Raw genomic sequence first — 15,930 nt, 5'->3', positions numbered from 1 at the left:
TGCATACGCTTACATTATTTATTTTTGTCCATCTTTTCCAATCCCTCTCTGCCTATTGTAGAATTATCAGAGGCATTTCTTCCAGCTCTTTATGTTTTAGGTTCAAATGCCGATAAATTCGACTTTCCTCTGACAAAATAAGTACCAGCTGAGTACTGGTGTCAATGTACTCGACTAGCAAACCCCACCTACAATACGAGATGTTAGGCCTTGGATCTATAGCGAAGAAAGGATGGCAAGCCGGCAGAATCGTTAGCACACCGGGCAAAATGTTTAGCGGTATTTCGTCTGTCTTTACATTCTGAGTTCAAATTCCGCCGTGGTCGATTCTGCTTTTCATCCTTTCGAGGTCGATAAATTAAGCACCAGTGAAACAATGAGGCCGATATAATCGATTAGTCCCCTTCCCCAAATTTCAGGTCTTGTGCCTTTAGAAGAAAAGATTATTATTACAATCTCTTGACTTGTTCCAATTCCACCGAATGCAACTTTGCCTGAGAACAGTCAAATAAATGTAGTCAATTGTGTCAACCGTCTCCCCATCGAAACGGTCAATCTTATGCTTAGATGTAGAAATAATTGTCTCCTCCCCTCCCTCTTCTTATTTCTTGTGACTTCACTTTGGTATACTTATTCTAATGCTTTGCATATAAACTAATACAAGTCTACTTCTTCAATATATAAACCGACTTAAGGACAGACTATTCGGAAAAGCGAGTTCCTAAAGCGATAGACTACAAGTCGAACAAATTATGTGATGTGTAACTGGCATAAATAAACACCGGGTGTACACTAAATAGAATTAGTTTGCAACAACAGTCTGACCAGACGAACATTACAGTTGTGCATTATAAGAAAAAGGTATGTTCTTCTCTTCCGTTCTTAAGAATTTTCATTCTGCCTATTATTGGGTGTTCCCCTCGCTGGTAAATTTATAGTTTCACACCAGACTCGATTTCAGCACGAGATAATTTTCTCCCCATTCTTTCCCCTCCCCCTGAAAGCAAATCTGGTGTGAAACTATAAATTTACCCAATGATTACATGTACGTCTTTGACGACAAGACGTCTCAATATAGTTTGCAATGGTAGTAAGCAACAACTTCTATACGAGCCACAGATCGGTTCGTTTTACATCTAACCATTTCGTTCTTTACACATTCCATTTCCTGAAGCCACCCGAGTGCTATGTGGTCATTTCGCCAGCCAGAAATAGCAGCCCCATTCCCCTTAAATCATTTTGTATGTTTTAGAAATGATACCGAATATAATGGAATATTAAGCTAACACTACATTAGATAATTAGATGGAAAATCACTCGGGTTGAGTCTCAGAATTGTCATTATCTTTCGTTACTTTCCGTGAAAAACTTTATAAACACTCGTGTCGAGGTGGAAGAGGCGTGGCAGAAGACACGTGCATGTGTGTGTGTTTATGTATGTCCATGTATATCAGATCTTCCTCCCTCTTCCCTCCTCCCTCTTTCCTCCTCCCCAAAATTTAGTGCCTTTAGTAGAAATGGGCGATGTTTCGTTTTGACTTGCACAAATGTCACTCGATCCCAACTGGTTAATTTCCGTAAAAATATTTTATTTATTTACTTTTGCTTTCATGACCTGTGGAAGGTGACATTTGCTTTGAAGTGAGAGCAGAAAATGAAAGAGGAGAAAGTGAAAGATGTATGTACGTGTATATGAAATGGATATTTGCGTGTGTGTGTGTGTGTGTGTGTGTGTGTGTGAGAGAGAGAGAGAGAGAGAGAGAGAGAGAGAGTGCGAGTGAATGGTACTAAGACATACATGCAAAAAAAAAAATACATGTATGAGAACAAACACCTCCACCTAATCTCTCTCTCTCTCTCTCTCTCACACACACACACACACGCATACATACATATATACATACATACAAAAAAGATATATGCATATGTATTTATGTATGTACGTGTATATGAAAGATAATGTGTGTGAGAGAGCGAGCGAGTGAGTGCCATTTACACCTACATGCAAAAAAATGCATACATGACAACACACACCTTCACTCAGTCTCTCTCTCTCTCACACACACACGTCCATTTCATATACACGTACATACATCTTTCACTTTCTGCTCTCATTTCAAAGCAAAATATGTGGCCTTCGACAGGTCATAGAAACGAAAGTATAGAAATAAAAATTTTTTATGGAAATTAATGAACAACCAACTGGGATCGAGTGACATTTGTGTTAAGTCAAAATGAGACATTGTCCCAAATAGGCAATCACCGTAGAAATGTAGTATTAGATGCACTAGTGTAGCTAGGGGAGGGGGTGGCACTATTGCTGTAAGCAATATTTTTTTGTGGGGTCCCGGAGCGGCAAACAGAAGGGCCGCTCCCTGGTAGGCACACACTCTAGCTACTCTAGTGATTAGATGTATGATGCCTGAAGGAATTAAAACAAAAAATGATGGGATAGTCACTGTTGGAAAGTCTTTTCAGTCAGAAAGGTACCTGTCTAGGACTGGATCGATGTAATCAACAAAGTCTCCTCCTCTCAAAGCTGTTGACCTTATGCCTAAATCAGAAACCACCTCCTCCTCCTCCTCAATCTCCTCCCCCTCCTCCCTGTCATTGTTACTACTACTACTACTAGTAGTAGTAGTAGTTACAGATCTGTTGACCTCTGCATCGTTATATCAATAGTAGTAATAGTAGTAGTAGTAGTAGTAGTTACAGATCTGTTGACCTCTGCATCGTTATATCAATAGTAGTAATAGTAGTAGTAGTAGTAGTAGTAGTAGTAGTAGTAGTAGTAGTTACAGATCTGTTGACCTCTGCATCGTTGTAGTAATAGTAGTAGTAGTAGTAGTAGTTACAGATCTGTTGACCTCTGCATCGTTATATCAATAGTAGTAATAGTAATAGTAGTAGTAGTAGTTACAGATCTGTTGACCTCTACATCGTTATATCAATAGTAGTAATAGTAGTAGTAGTAGCTAGCTAGCTGCATTATGCCTAAATCAGAAATCTTTTTTACTCCTCCTCCTCTTTGCCATTGCTGTTACTACTACTACTACTACTACTACTACTAACTCCACTGCCACCATCGCCACCTCTTTATCACAATGCTGTCTATCTGCTCTGTTTAGCCCCTCGTGGGTAATAAAAAAAATAGCTGTCTATCTGCTCTGTGTGTGTGTGTTGGTGTACGTCTATATGTGTATGTATATATAAATTGTTGGACATTGAAAGACTGTCAAGCTGTTTAATCAAAACATTAAACACTTTATGTTCTTGTATCAGTTCTTTCTTTCTTTTTTTTTCTAATTCTATTTTTTGTTTCAGAAACAAGATGTCTGTGTCTGTTGTCTTGAAGAATGTCTGTCAAAAAACTGGAGAAGCACCTCATTGGGAGGAAAGTACTAAATCCTTGCTGTTTCTTGATATTGAACCTGGAGGTATACACAAGTGGAATCCTGTAGACAACACCCACACCAAGTGTGAAGTTGGTATGTATAAGTATATGTATATATATCTATGTATGTTTGGTGGGGGCGCAATGGCCCAGTGGTTAGGGCAGCAGACTCGCGGTCATAGGATCGCGGTTTCGATTCCCAGACCGGGCGTTGTGAGTGTTTATTGGGCGAAAACACCTAAAGCTCCACGAGGCTCCGGCAGGGGATGGTGGTGAACCCTGCTCTACTCTTTCACCACAACTTTCTCTCACTCTTACTTCCTGTTTCTGTTGTGATTGTAATTCAAAGGGTCAGCCTTGTCACATTGTGTCACGCTAAATATCCCCGAGAACTACGTTAAGGGTACACGTGTCTGTGGAGTGCTCAGCCACTTGCACGTTAATTTCACGAGCAAGCTGTTCCGTTGATTGGATCAACTGGAACCCTCGACATCGTAAGCAACGGAGTGCCAACAACAACAAGATGCTTGGTATAGTTGTAAAGGTATTTGGCTTACACTTGTAAGATCCTGTGTTCAATTCCTGGCAGTGTCTTATATCCTTGAACATAACACTTTATTTCATGTTGCTGTGGTCTACTCAGCTGGAAAAAAATGAGCTGTACCTGTAATTACAAAGGGGCCAGTCTTGTCACATCCTGTGTCATGCTGAATATCCATGAGAACTTCGTTAAGGGTATGTTTGTCTGTGGAGCACTCAGCCACTTGCACATTAATTTCAAAAGAAGGCCGTTTGATTGTTCAGATCAACTGGGACTTTTGTCGTCATAACTCACTGAGTGTCAGTTTATGTATGTTGTATTATATTTATATCCCGACTGTGTTACATGTTGCACACAATGGCTGGCCACAGTCAAGAAACACAAAGAACTCAATGAAAAATTCCCTGATGGAATGAAGGCATTTATCCACATGGTTGGTAAGCTCTATGAACCCCTGCTGCAAGAAGCATTTGTCTTTGCTGCAGGTGTTCGAAAGAGTTACAGGTCCCAAGCAGCACTGAGAAACCACACCCATGCTGCTCATGTTTAAACCTTTTTTTTACCATATTCCCCTCAAAACAGCTTTTGTTTCAATTAATTTTAATAATGATGAAGAATTTGGTAGGATAACTTTGATGTTATTAAGCTGATGTCTGGAACATAAATTAACATAAATTAACATGAGATTTTGTTGGAAGGTTTTAATTTAGATCCCTTCAAAGTTTGTTTTGTAGAATCAGCGGTGGCCTCAGGTGGGTTGATATCAAAATATGTAGTACTAAAACTGATATTCTCTCCATTGTGTCTCTATTTAAGCCTCCTGAAGTAAATTTTTATACAGGTCATGCTGTATTTGTATGTATGCAGTGAAATACCAAATAAGGAAGTATATGTATTTTCAAATACATATTTAGTTTTTACTTAATTGTCAATTCTCTTTCTGACTTCAGAGTTTTAGAAAATTGGTGGTTAGTACTAGTATTGAGGAATAAGTTCTGGTTCATAAAATTTAACTGTCAGGGAAGAATAGATACCTGATCATATGTGAATGCTCTCTACAATGGATTAGCCTTCTGTCCTTGATGTTAGAATTCATGACAAAGATGACTGCAATAAGAGCTTGGTGTACACCATTCTAACCTACACCACCATGAAAAGAGGGAAAATAATGATGACGATAACAATGGTGAAATACTATTCATTATCATAGAATATCAACCTCTTCTACATTATAATATGATATCAATATCTTTTTTTTATATATTAATCCATTATCACATTGTATTGTCAAAATATATTGTTTTGTTTTTTTTGTCTTCTCTTGAATTTACCAGATGGAAATATAAGCTTCATTGTTCCTCGGGAATCTGGTGGTTATGTTGTATCCAACTACTCGAAACTGTGTCATTTTGACTGGGGGAGTCATGAAGTAAAACCATTCCTCACAGCAGATCCAGATAAACCAGGGAATAGATTCAACGATGGTAAATGCGACAGCTATGGCAGACTGTGGGCAGGTTTGTATTTGTTTGTTTTATGTCTTCTCTAGTTTCTGTTTCCAATGTTGCAATGTTGTTGTTTCTGCCACCTTGGGGAAGACGGAGACCAAAGAAAACATGGGAGGAAAAGATGAAGACTAATCTGAAGATGCTGCATCTCACAGAGGAGATGACCAAAGACTGTCCTGACTGGCGATAAATGGTGCTGCAGTGAGCCTGACCACCCATAGCTAAATATACCCAGACACAAGGGTTAGGGTTTGAGGCTGAGGTGTTTTGTCCTCTGCCGAGCCTCAATCTTGCTATCTCTCACTTTACATTATTGTCCCCCTCCCTGGCCCTTACACCTCATCACCCTGTTGCTCACCTCTTCCTTTTCACCTGTCTCATTCATAGCACTCTCTTATCTTCCCACCCACTGTGTTGACTGCATCATCATCATCATCATCATCATAACTCTGACCCCCATCCTACTTCACGAGGCTAATTTAGAGGCCACGTCAGATTGCCTTCGTCCTTCACACAATATACTCAAACTTGCCCTTCTCCAATGATGAGTGTTATTACAGAACAAGGAGTTAGAGTGTATTGGGTAGATCAGGGGTGGGGAAACCCCTGCCTGTGGGTGCAATTGTGCCTGCAAGCCCATTTTATTTCCCTGCAGGCTGATATACTCGTTCTTGATTAGCCAGTCAGTAACTTATCAACATCAACACTTTTATACACAAAACATTTGAGGAGCACAGAAATTTGTAGAAAGAATGACTTTTTAAACTTTTCTGCTTTTAGGTACAATAAAGGAATTCAAAGGTACACTAGAAATAACTGAAGCTGGACATTTGTACCGAATTGATAAAGATTTATCAATCCATGCCATTAAAGAGAAGACCAATATATCTAATGGTATGGCATGGACAGCAGATGACAAAACCATGTTCTACACCCATTCTCTTCCTAAAAAAGTATTTTCTTATGACTATGACATTTCAACTGGAGAAATCTGTAAGTATTGTCAGTTTTAAGTATTTTTTTAATTGCTAACTTAACAATTCAAGCAGAATTTCAACTTAGAATCCAAAATCTTGCTTTGGAATAACAAAAAGGCATTTGATCTGCTGCTCTTCCAATTTTGTGACAAATATTTAATAATATTTAATTCAATTCAATAAAATTTATTGTAGTTGTATTTACCATGACTTATTCTTGAAATAATTTTTATTTGCTTCTCCAGTTAGTGTACAATTTCATTAAAATAAGATTTAGTCTTGTATTTGTAATTTGTGAGATGTTGGAAAGCTTAACAGAGATTGTCCATGCAATCAGAAAACAAATTTCTTAATAACAGTTTAAAACATGGAATCCCAAATACAATAAATTTAATTAACCCTTCCAATGTTGTCATGGAAATATTCATTTTAACAATAAATATTCTGTTTGCTTCTTTAGCCAGAGAACAAGTGGTTATTGATTTTGAAGGCAAAGAACTCCATGAGTATGGGATACCAGATGGAATGACAATTGATTTAAATGACAAAATATGGTTAGCTAGCCATTATAGTAGCAAAGTATTCCAGATTGACCCAGAAACAGGTATAAAATGTTTTATTTCTTAACTGAAGTTTACGTTGTTGTAGGTCTTAATACTCAGCATGTTGTTTTTGTTAATTGTTTTTTTTTTCACTACACATTTGATATCAATATTGCAGCAATAATAACAGCCAAATAACAGTTTCTTGAAAATGAAAACATCACATGAGCCATAAATATATTCACCAGTGTTCTGTGCTCTGAAATAAGATCCTGCTGTGGTAAATTTTACCTTTTGTCTTTCTGGATTCAAGAAATAAGCGACCAGTCAAATACTGGAGTTAATTCTAGTCTCAGAATCAGTTACATTGCATTGAGAGAAGAGTCATGAGTAACCCTTGACAACAGCCCTTTGTCCAGAAATGGAAAAGGGGTTGAGTTAGTAATGTTAGTAATGTTCTTTCATAGAGAAACTGATTATGTTTCTGGAATTGTGCCCCAAGGATGCACCAATGTATAGTACAACACAGAACAGAAATATTGAAGATAGGTGTAGGCATGGCTGTGTGGTTAGGAAGCTTGCTTCCCAGCCACATGGTTTTGGGTTCAGTCCCGCTGTGTGGTACCTTGGGCAAGTGTCTTCTGTTATAGTCTCAAGCCGACCGAAGCCTTGTGATTGAATTTGGTAAGCAGAAGTAACTGTTGTGTGCGTACATGTGCCTCCTAACAATTATCTTAGGTAATAATGAAGATAATTACAAGTGAGATAATGAAAATGATAAAACATAATAATAGTTGTGAGCATAATTATGACAGCAATATCGAAGATAATTGTGATCGGAACAACAGTGGTAATTATGAGGGAAATAACTATGCCGGATGTTAATGGGTTCAGTATTTTTCAAATTTTGGATAATTTGTCTGACTTTTATTATTTTTAAAACAATTTCAGGCAAAATCCTGACATCAATTAAGTTTCCTGCAAGTCAAGTCACTTCCTGTTGTTTTGGAGGTCCAAATTATGATGAACTCTATGTGACATCAAGTGCTTATTGCTTAACAGAAAAACAGTTGCAGAATGAAGAGAAACTTGCTGGGAGTCTTTTTAAGGTTACTGAGTTGGGGCCTAAAGGTAAAGCAGCCCCTAACTTTCAGGGATAGTCTACAACAGTGCTTCTCAAACTATCTAAAGTGGCGTACCGGTAGTTTTTTTTTTTTTTCAATGTACCAGGGACCGGTAATATTTCTTAGTAATATTAATTCATACCAGAAACAATATATATAATGAAAAAGTTGACAATTATCTTTTATCTTATATTTATTTTGTAAACAAATAATACAATATTAAATATGCTTTTCGTAAGCATTTTATGTTTCTTTCCTTTCTGGAAACTCGCCATGTACCAGCAGCTGATGGCTCATGGACTGGCACCAGTCCATGGACCACCACTTTGAGTAGCACTGGTCTACACCAATCTCCAGCTATACATTGTAATATAAAGATCACAGGTTCTATAATTATGTTTGTTCATAGATATGTTATATAAAATTAATAATGATATGTTATATAAAATTAATAATGAAATAAATAAAAGTAATTTAAGAGATGTTTTGTTTGTTTTATATTCTTTTCTCCTTTATATATGAATATGTGATTAAGATGGTCTCTTTGCAACCACATGGCTTCAGGTTTGATCCCATTCCATGGAACCTTGGGCAAATGTCTTCTATCATAGTTTCAGATTGCGCAGTGCTTTGTGAGGGAAATTTGGTAGACAGAAAGTGTGTGGACGCTTGTCATCTATCTCTCTGTTTGTCCTTCCCTCCATCTGTCCATCCAGCCATCTATCTAGTTTTTATACTTACTTTTAAGAAAGCGATGCTGATCTCATTTGGTGTGTCATTGATAATATGTCTATGGACTATGGACTGTATCTGTGTCTGGTGTTAAATAACAATACCTAATAAGAATCTAGATAATGGTTATCATGGAGATAGCTTATTCATATATTCCTTGACATGCTTCAAAAAAGGACATTGCCCTCATTAGAATGGCAGGAATTGCACGCATTTACACATCTCTCTCTCTCTCTCTCTCTCTCTCTCTCTCTATATATATATATATATATATATATATATATATATATATATATATATATATGGTCTGATCAATAAGTATCCAGACTGTTGTCCCATAGTAACAAAGCTGAAGCCCACAGAGTGAAGCTGTTTGGCATAAATTGGCCTCAAACTCTGCCATGCATGCACACTAAGTTTTAACATTCAAGCTCACTTCCTGCTGTTTGCAGTAGTGCTTGGAACATATGCAGCATGTAATCATTGCATTGACTATGACAGAAAAAGTTGAGCAGAGAATCTGCATCAAATTTTATCAAAAGCTTGGAGATACCTGCTTAGAGGCCTAAGCAAAGTTTTCAAAGAGTTTTCATCGTTCTTAACACAATCAAGAAGATCTTGTGCAAGTGAAACCCAAGTGTCCTTTTGGTCAGCTGAAAGCAGTTCTGGCACAAACTTGGCAGACACGCGTCTCATACCCAAATCTTCAGCGATAATGGACTGAACTGAACCGTAACTAATCTGCACATCCTCTGATAACTCACGGATGGGGATTCAACGATTTCCCCTCGCAGCTGCACTGCAATGCCTGTGGCCAACGAGAGAAAATATATAAAAATATAGAACCTTCAAAAACAAATGAAGGTGTGCAATGCACCTTGACTAATTATCTGTTACAATATCCTCAGGTTGAGCAAGTGATATTTGGCTGAGGGACAATATTGCGTGCGAACCTGTTTGATTATTGTGCCTTTTAGTGTTAATTTGTTGCCTCTCCCCAGGGACATTTAGTGGAATCCCTTAGTTGCAAGTATTCGGGTTTAGTCTCTAGTCAAAGAAGAGTTAACTGCTTCTCCATCCATGACCACCACCTCAAGGTCTGGAAATCCTGAAAATAGTCACGAATGTTGCCCTTTCTCCTCTGATAAGGCTTTTAAAAATCTTTAAAACAAAAGTGTGATTGGAGAAAGATTTTGCTGTTATTTTTAGCAGATCCTCTCATTGTCTTGTGTTGTGTATGTTTCATTTCTTATATTTGTCCATTTGTCTCCCTTCTTTACTCTTACTTTCTCTCTCACTCATTCTCTCTTTATTGTTCCTCCCCATCACACTAATACTCTAACTCAGTCCACCACCCCCCTCTCTCTCTCTCTATTTTTCTTCAAAGACATCAGTAGGCCTTCTTGCCTCTTTTATCAACAACTTTTGGTGGTTTCCTGTATCAGAATTTAATAAAAGCTGACAGTTCACCAGAAGGAACAGATTTGTTTGCTGTGAGAGAGACGGGTCTGGCACCCTGTGCACCATCCTGGACTTCAATAACTCTACAAAAACATAGACTACAACAAAGGCTTACTAAATCACCACAAGAAACAGGTATCTTCTTCTTCTTCTTCTTCTTCTTCAGCTTCTTCTTCTTCTTCAGCTTCTTCTTCTTATTCTTCTTCAGCTTCTTCTTCTTCTTCAGCTTCTTCTTCAGCTTCTTCTTCTTCTCCTTCTTCTTCTTCTTCTTCTTCTTCTTCTTCTTCTTCTTCTTCTTCTTCTTCTTCAGCTTCTTCTTATTCTTCTTCTTCTTCTTCTTCTTATTCTTCGTCTTCTTCTTCTTCTTCTTCTTCTTCTTCTTCTTCTTCGTCTTCTTCTTCTTCTTCTTCTTCTTCTTCTTCTTCGTCTTCTTCTTCAGCTTCTTCTTCTTCTTCTTCTTCTTCGTTGTAGGGGGTGTGTTGTCATGTGTATAGTATCCACGTAGCCTGTAGCCACGGGGGGTGGGGGTAGTCAGCTTCCAAATTGTCTTCGCATCCTGATGGCATTCTGCAAACTAGTCACCTGCGATAAGCAGTGTCTTGTAAGGTGTATTCAATGTGCTGCTTCAGCTATCTCCTTCAATCTGGAATAACAAAATTTGGCAGGTCAGCTTATTAGACAGATGTGTAGTAATAATACACCAAAATTACAATAATCAATTTAGGACAGCCATAGCTGTGTCACCAAAAAAAAGTCTCAAAACATCTGGAATGCATCTTGTATTATATATTTTGGGTTTTTTGATTTCATTTCTTCATCGACGAGATGTCTGTGTCTGTTGCCTTGAAGAATGTCTGCCAGAAATCTGGGGAAGGACCACATTGGGAGGAAAGCACCAAATCCTTGCTGTTTGTTGATGTAGAAACTGGACATTTACATAAATGGAATTCTGTTGACTACACACACACCAAGTTTAAAGCTGGTATGTATGTATATCTGTATTTTTGTACATCTGTGTGTGTGTGTGTGTGTGTGTGTCTATGTATGTGTGTGTTCAATTTCAGTTCTTCTTGAGAGAGTTCAAGTCAGTCACTGAGTATGTTGGGTACCACTCGTTACAGTGTGTGTGTGTGTGTGTGTGGAAGGCTAATTATGGCAGATTTGATAAATTCCTAAAATCAGATTTCTTTGATGTTTCTACGTACGTATATTTATGTGTGTGTATGAGTGAGTGTGTGTGTTAGTGTGTGCATGTGCATGTGTGTGTGTGTGTGTGTGTGTGTGTGTGTGTGTGTGTATAGGGATATTCATCCGTGTGTGTGTGTGTGTATGTAACTGTGTGTTGAAGGCTAATTATGGTAGATTTGACAAATGGTTGATGTCAAATAAAAGAATGAGAGATAAGACAAAGGCAATTAAATGAGGTTTGTAATTACAGCCACAGAAAACGTAGAACTGGACGTCATCTTGGTCAGTTGTGTGTATATGTGTGTGTGTGTGTGTGTGTGTGTGTGTGTGTGTGTATGTGTGAATATGTGTGTATGAATATGTGTGTGTATGAAGTGAAACATGATGTTTCCATCACGATATGTACAAAGGCTTATATCCCCAAATATTTTCATCTTCTCTTGTTTTGTGTCAAATTTATTAGATGGATACGTAAGCTTCATTATTCCTCGAGAGTCTGGTGGTTACATCGTTGCCTGTTTTGCCCAACTTGCTGATTTTGACTGGGAGACTCAAGAATTAAAACCTTTCATCAAAATAGAATCCGATAAACCAGAAAATGTATTCAACGACGGTAAATGTGACAGTTATGGTCGACTGTGGACAGGTTTGTATTTCATTGTTTATGCATGAGAAAAGCTTGTCTTTTGTTTCCTGTACATTGTTATTTTAATCCAAGTCTGGTTAGCTTTCACACAAATAAATAATTTTTTTGTTTATCAATTTTCATACCAGAACAAACATTTTTTGGCTTAGCTCCAAAGTCCAGTGATACTTATAGTATTACTTGTAACAATATTGTATTTGAATATATTGTTTATTATTATTACTATTTATTGAAATTTTGAAATGCCATATTTGGAAAATCCATGCCATTCTTAGCAAAATTCTGGGTTTGAACACAAATACCTTTTTGAGAATTTTCTTTGAAGCCAACATTACAGCTAGGGTCATTCCACATTTGTTTTACATAATTATATACCTGTAGTTATCATATATCAGTAGTTTAATCAAAAGCTGTTTCAATTGAATTTATTAATTGAAACTTTCTTCTGTATTTTTTAAATTTTCAATGATGTTGTTGTGGATGTTGTTGTTGTTTACCTCCAGGTCATATCCGACAAGCAAGTAAACCTATGACCAAAAATGCTTAAAACAACATTCTTCTATTTTGAAAGGCAATACAGGTTATAATTTGAAGTTAGATTAACCAGACACAAAATATTTGTGCACTTCTAAGATTTTCAGGAAATGTTACTATTTTTTTTTTTCAACTTTCCTAATTTTAGGTACCATGAAGACAATCAAGGACAAACTTGAAATAACTGAAGCTGGACATCTTTATCGAATTGATAAAGATCTCTCGGTCAATGCCATCAAAGACAAGATCAATATATCTAATGGTATGACATGGACAGCAGATGATAAAACCATGTTCTACACCCATACGCTTCCTAGAAAAGTATTTTCTTATGACTATGATGTTTCTACCGGAGAAATCTGTAAGTATTGTCAGTCTTAAGTGTTTTTTTAATTAGATATTGGTAAAGATCCAAGGATTTTGGTTTAAAACCTAAAGGCAAGTTTCAAAATAGCACAAGGTATTTTTGTCTGCTGCTCTATCACAAAAACTTAATAAAATTTAATTCAATTCATTAAAATTAATTCTGTTGTATTTACAATTATTTATTCTTGAAATAATTTTCTTCCTCTACACCCACCAGGCCTTTATCGGTATCTTACTTCCATTTTTCCAGGCTGGCATTGCTTGGAGAGATTTTCTAAGACAGTGATTTATGATCAGACATCCTTCCTGCTGCCAACTCTTTTTAGTCACTTCTTATAACACAAAGGGACTCAGTGTATTTATCCTAAAACAGAGGTCCACATGGTAAACAAATATGAAAGGGTCACATTTACGTAAAATGTGAGAATCAATAAGGAGAAAAAATTAAATTACCCCCTTATTGATTAGGACAATTGTTATTTAATTAATTCTGTCCCAAAAACACAAAGCAGAAATCTTGTAATTTGCAATTTTATTAATTGGTAATTAAAAGTGAATATGGTGCAGAGTGAGTTCAATCCTCAGTATACTCACACATAAATATATACATTCACATGTAAACATGCTTTTGCATTGAGAAATTTGAAGCCAGCTATCAATTTAAAACATGGAATTCAATAGACAATTCTTCTACTGTTGTCATGGAGATATTTTATTTTAATAGTAAATATTTTCTGTTTCCATATTTAGCCAGAGAACAAGTGGTTATTGATTTTGAAGGCCAAGAACTCCACGAATATGGGGTGCCAGATGGAATGACAATTGATTTAAATGATAAGATATGGTTGGCTTGCTTCTCTAGTGGCAAAGTATTCCAGATTGATCCAGAAACAGGTATAAAATGTTTTATTTCTTTACTCAAAAACTGTGTGACACAAGACGAAAGAATCTCTATTTCTCATGATCATTTTATCTAACAAAAATAACAGCCATATCTCCCTCACATCACATTCTATAATCATAAAATAAATACATTTGTTCTTATGTAGGCAACAACAAAAACAGTCAGATGAAATGAAAAAATAAAATACAATAAAACCAATGCAAGCTGATACAGCAGCAAAACAATGTGTGGACATGTTTAACATAGAGATAAGACAATATGATAACATACAAAAGAAAAAAAAAATTAGTTGAATAAATTAAAACCATTAAGAAGAAAAATAGAAATGGAAAAATTTCTGGGAATTTAATCAAAAACTGAAGAGGCCCAGTGTTTAAAGGTTTTGTAATTAGTATGACTTACTTGAAATACAATTCCAGGCTGCAGGTCAGAATTCTTGCAAAAGAAAAATTCAAAAATAAGATATCTTTTTAATTCTTCGTTTCAATTTTAAAAACAATTTCAGGTAAAATTCTAACATCAGTCAAGTTTCCTGTCAGTCAAGTCACTTCCTGTTGTTTTGGAGGCCCAAACTATGACGAACTTTATGTGACATCAAGTGCCAGCCGTTTGACGGAGAATCAGTTGCAAAATGAAGAGAAACTTGCTGGAAGTGTGTTTAAGGTTACCGAGTTGGGGGCAAAAGGTAAAGCAGCTCCCGTCTTTCAGGGATAGTCTACACCACTATCCAGGTATATGTAGTAACTGAAAAACCACAGATATTATAATTATGTTTTATCACAGTTATATTTTATAAAATTAATAATGAAATAAAAGTAAATTAGAGAAAGAGACTTTTTTGTTTGTTTGTTTTGTGTTCTTTCTTCTCTCTATGTACGTGTGTGGTTATGTGGTTAAGAAGGTCTCTGTGCAATCACATGTTTTCTGGTTCAGTTCTATTGCATGGCACCTTGGTCAATTGTCTTCTGTTATAACTTCAGATGAAACCATATCTTTAAAGTGAAATTGGCTTGACAGAAACTGTTTGGAATCCTGTCATATTGTATGTGTGTGTGTGTGCGTGTGTGTGTGCATGTGTGTGCGGGTATGTAGTGCAAGTGTGTGCATACATTTATGTTTACTTGAGAACTCCCAGAGTTGTTCTTGCCCTGTAACCTAGCAGTTTAACTTAGCAGTTTGACAAACAAGTCAGTCCATAAAATAAATTCCAGACAGAAATATAAATACTAGAATCAATATCCTCAATGAACCCCTGAAGGTATTGCTCCAGCATGGCCACAGTCCAATAACAGTAACCAGTGAAAGAATATTAGTCAATACTGGTATGGCATACTTACAAAACAGTCATTAATTGCATAGTGTTACAGGAAAACGTCCTTCAAACCATTCCGTTTCATCTCATGTATGTATGAGACTACTGTCCCATAGTAAACAAACCAAAAATGACTCTCAGACTACCAGGCTATGTGTTAAAATATCTGACTGGATAAAATAGTGCATGCAATGATGGTGGAACCTAACTTATCGTTGCCTAAGATTGCTACATCTTTGATCAATTGCAATTATAAAATTAATCGATTTTTGATTTATATTTAAAACAATTATAAAATGATAAATAATAATTGTTTCGTCATTTAATAGTTTCCTCATTTAACAGACAAATGGGATGTGACTTTTTGTAAATCTATTTTATTTATAAGTGATTTAAAAAGCAATTCCAACTGAATGGAAATTTCTAGATTTCTCAGTTTTAACTACACCCCCACCCCTTTTGATTCTTCTTCCAGACTCTGAAGTTCACAAGCACCAATACTAATATCATGTTGATTATAATTTTAATTAATATACAGAGAAAGGTAATCACTCATGAACCACCTATACTCAACGATTGCAATAGAATCTTTGTACTTTCATCATCACATGATCACATGATTGACCAGACTATTGGATGTTATACATTGCTAGTCACAATGCGCTTTGTCTCGTTTTAGCTTTTGAACGCTGCCACCTTCT

The 15,930-nt window shown here is 36.5% G+C and overlaps 3 protein-coding genes across 6 annotated transcripts in view; 2 read left to right on the top strand and 1 right to left on the bottom strand.

Moving 5' to 3' along the window:
- The window catches only part of LOC106880395 (regucalcin), a 13,208-nt gene extending 10,637 nt beyond the window's left edge, over positions 1 to 2,571 (bottom strand). Inside the window, exon 1 of the mRNA XM_089366482.1 lies at positions 2,491 to 2,571. The gene's annotated coding sequence lies outside the window, so the exon portion shown is untranslated. The remainder of the gene's footprint in view (positions 1 to 2,490) is intronic.
- On the top strand, positions 724 to 8,223 carry LOC106880392 (regucalcin). Of its 2 annotated transcripts, none has more exons than XM_089366479.1 (6): positions 724 to 861; positions 3,325 to 3,488; positions 5,270 to 5,452; positions 6,224 to 6,436; positions 6,881 to 7,024; positions 7,914 to 8,223. In XM_089366479.1, the coding sequence occupies exons 2-6, from the start codon at positions 3,332 to 3,334 to the stop codon at positions 8,120 to 8,122; spliced, it is 906 nt and encodes a 301-aa protein (XP_089222605.1). In that variant the 5' UTR covers positions 724 to 861; positions 3,325 to 3,331; the 3' UTR covers positions 8,123 to 8,223. The 2 variants fall into 2 exon arrangements, with proteins under 2 accessions (XP_089222605.1, XP_089222606.1); XM_089366480.1 differs by lacking the exon at positions 724 to 861 and adding an exon at positions 3,087 to 3,199.
- Positions 8,224 to 10,277: 2,054 nt separating this feature from the next.
- Positions 10,278 to 14,750, top strand: LOC106880394 (regucalcin). 3 transcript variants are annotated; one of them, XM_014930308.3, is made up of 6 exons: positions 10,278 to 10,414; positions 11,105 to 11,261; positions 11,931 to 12,113; positions 12,796 to 13,008; positions 13,764 to 13,907; positions 14,423 to 14,750. In XM_014930308.3, exons 2-6 carry the CDS (start codon positions 11,105 to 11,107, stop codon positions 14,629 to 14,631), a joined length of 906 nt encoding a protein of 301 aa, XP_014785794.1. In that variant the 5' UTR covers positions 10,278 to 10,414; the 3' UTR covers positions 14,632 to 14,750. The 3 variants fall into 3 exon arrangements, with proteins under 3 accessions (XP_014785794.1, XP_052830800.1, XP_089222601.1); XM_052974840.2 differs by lacking the exon at positions 14,423 to 14,750 and adding an exon at positions 14,063 to 14,220; XM_089366475.1 differs by lacking the exon at positions 10,278 to 10,414 and having other exon boundaries at positions 10,828 to 11,261.
- Positions 14,751 to 15,930: the final 1,180 nt, after the last annotated feature.

This window comes from Octopus bimaculoides, chromosome 19 (genome assembly GCF_046866305.1).
Source record: "Octopus bimaculoides isolate indiv1 chromosome 19, ASM4686630v1, whole genome shotgun sequence".
NCBI lineage: Eukaryota > Metazoa > Mollusca > Cephalopoda > Octopoda > Octopodidae > Octopus > Octopus bimaculoides.
The sequence above is the reverse complement of the archived record's forward strand: the minus strand, read 5'-3'. Positions and strand labels throughout refer to the sequence as shown.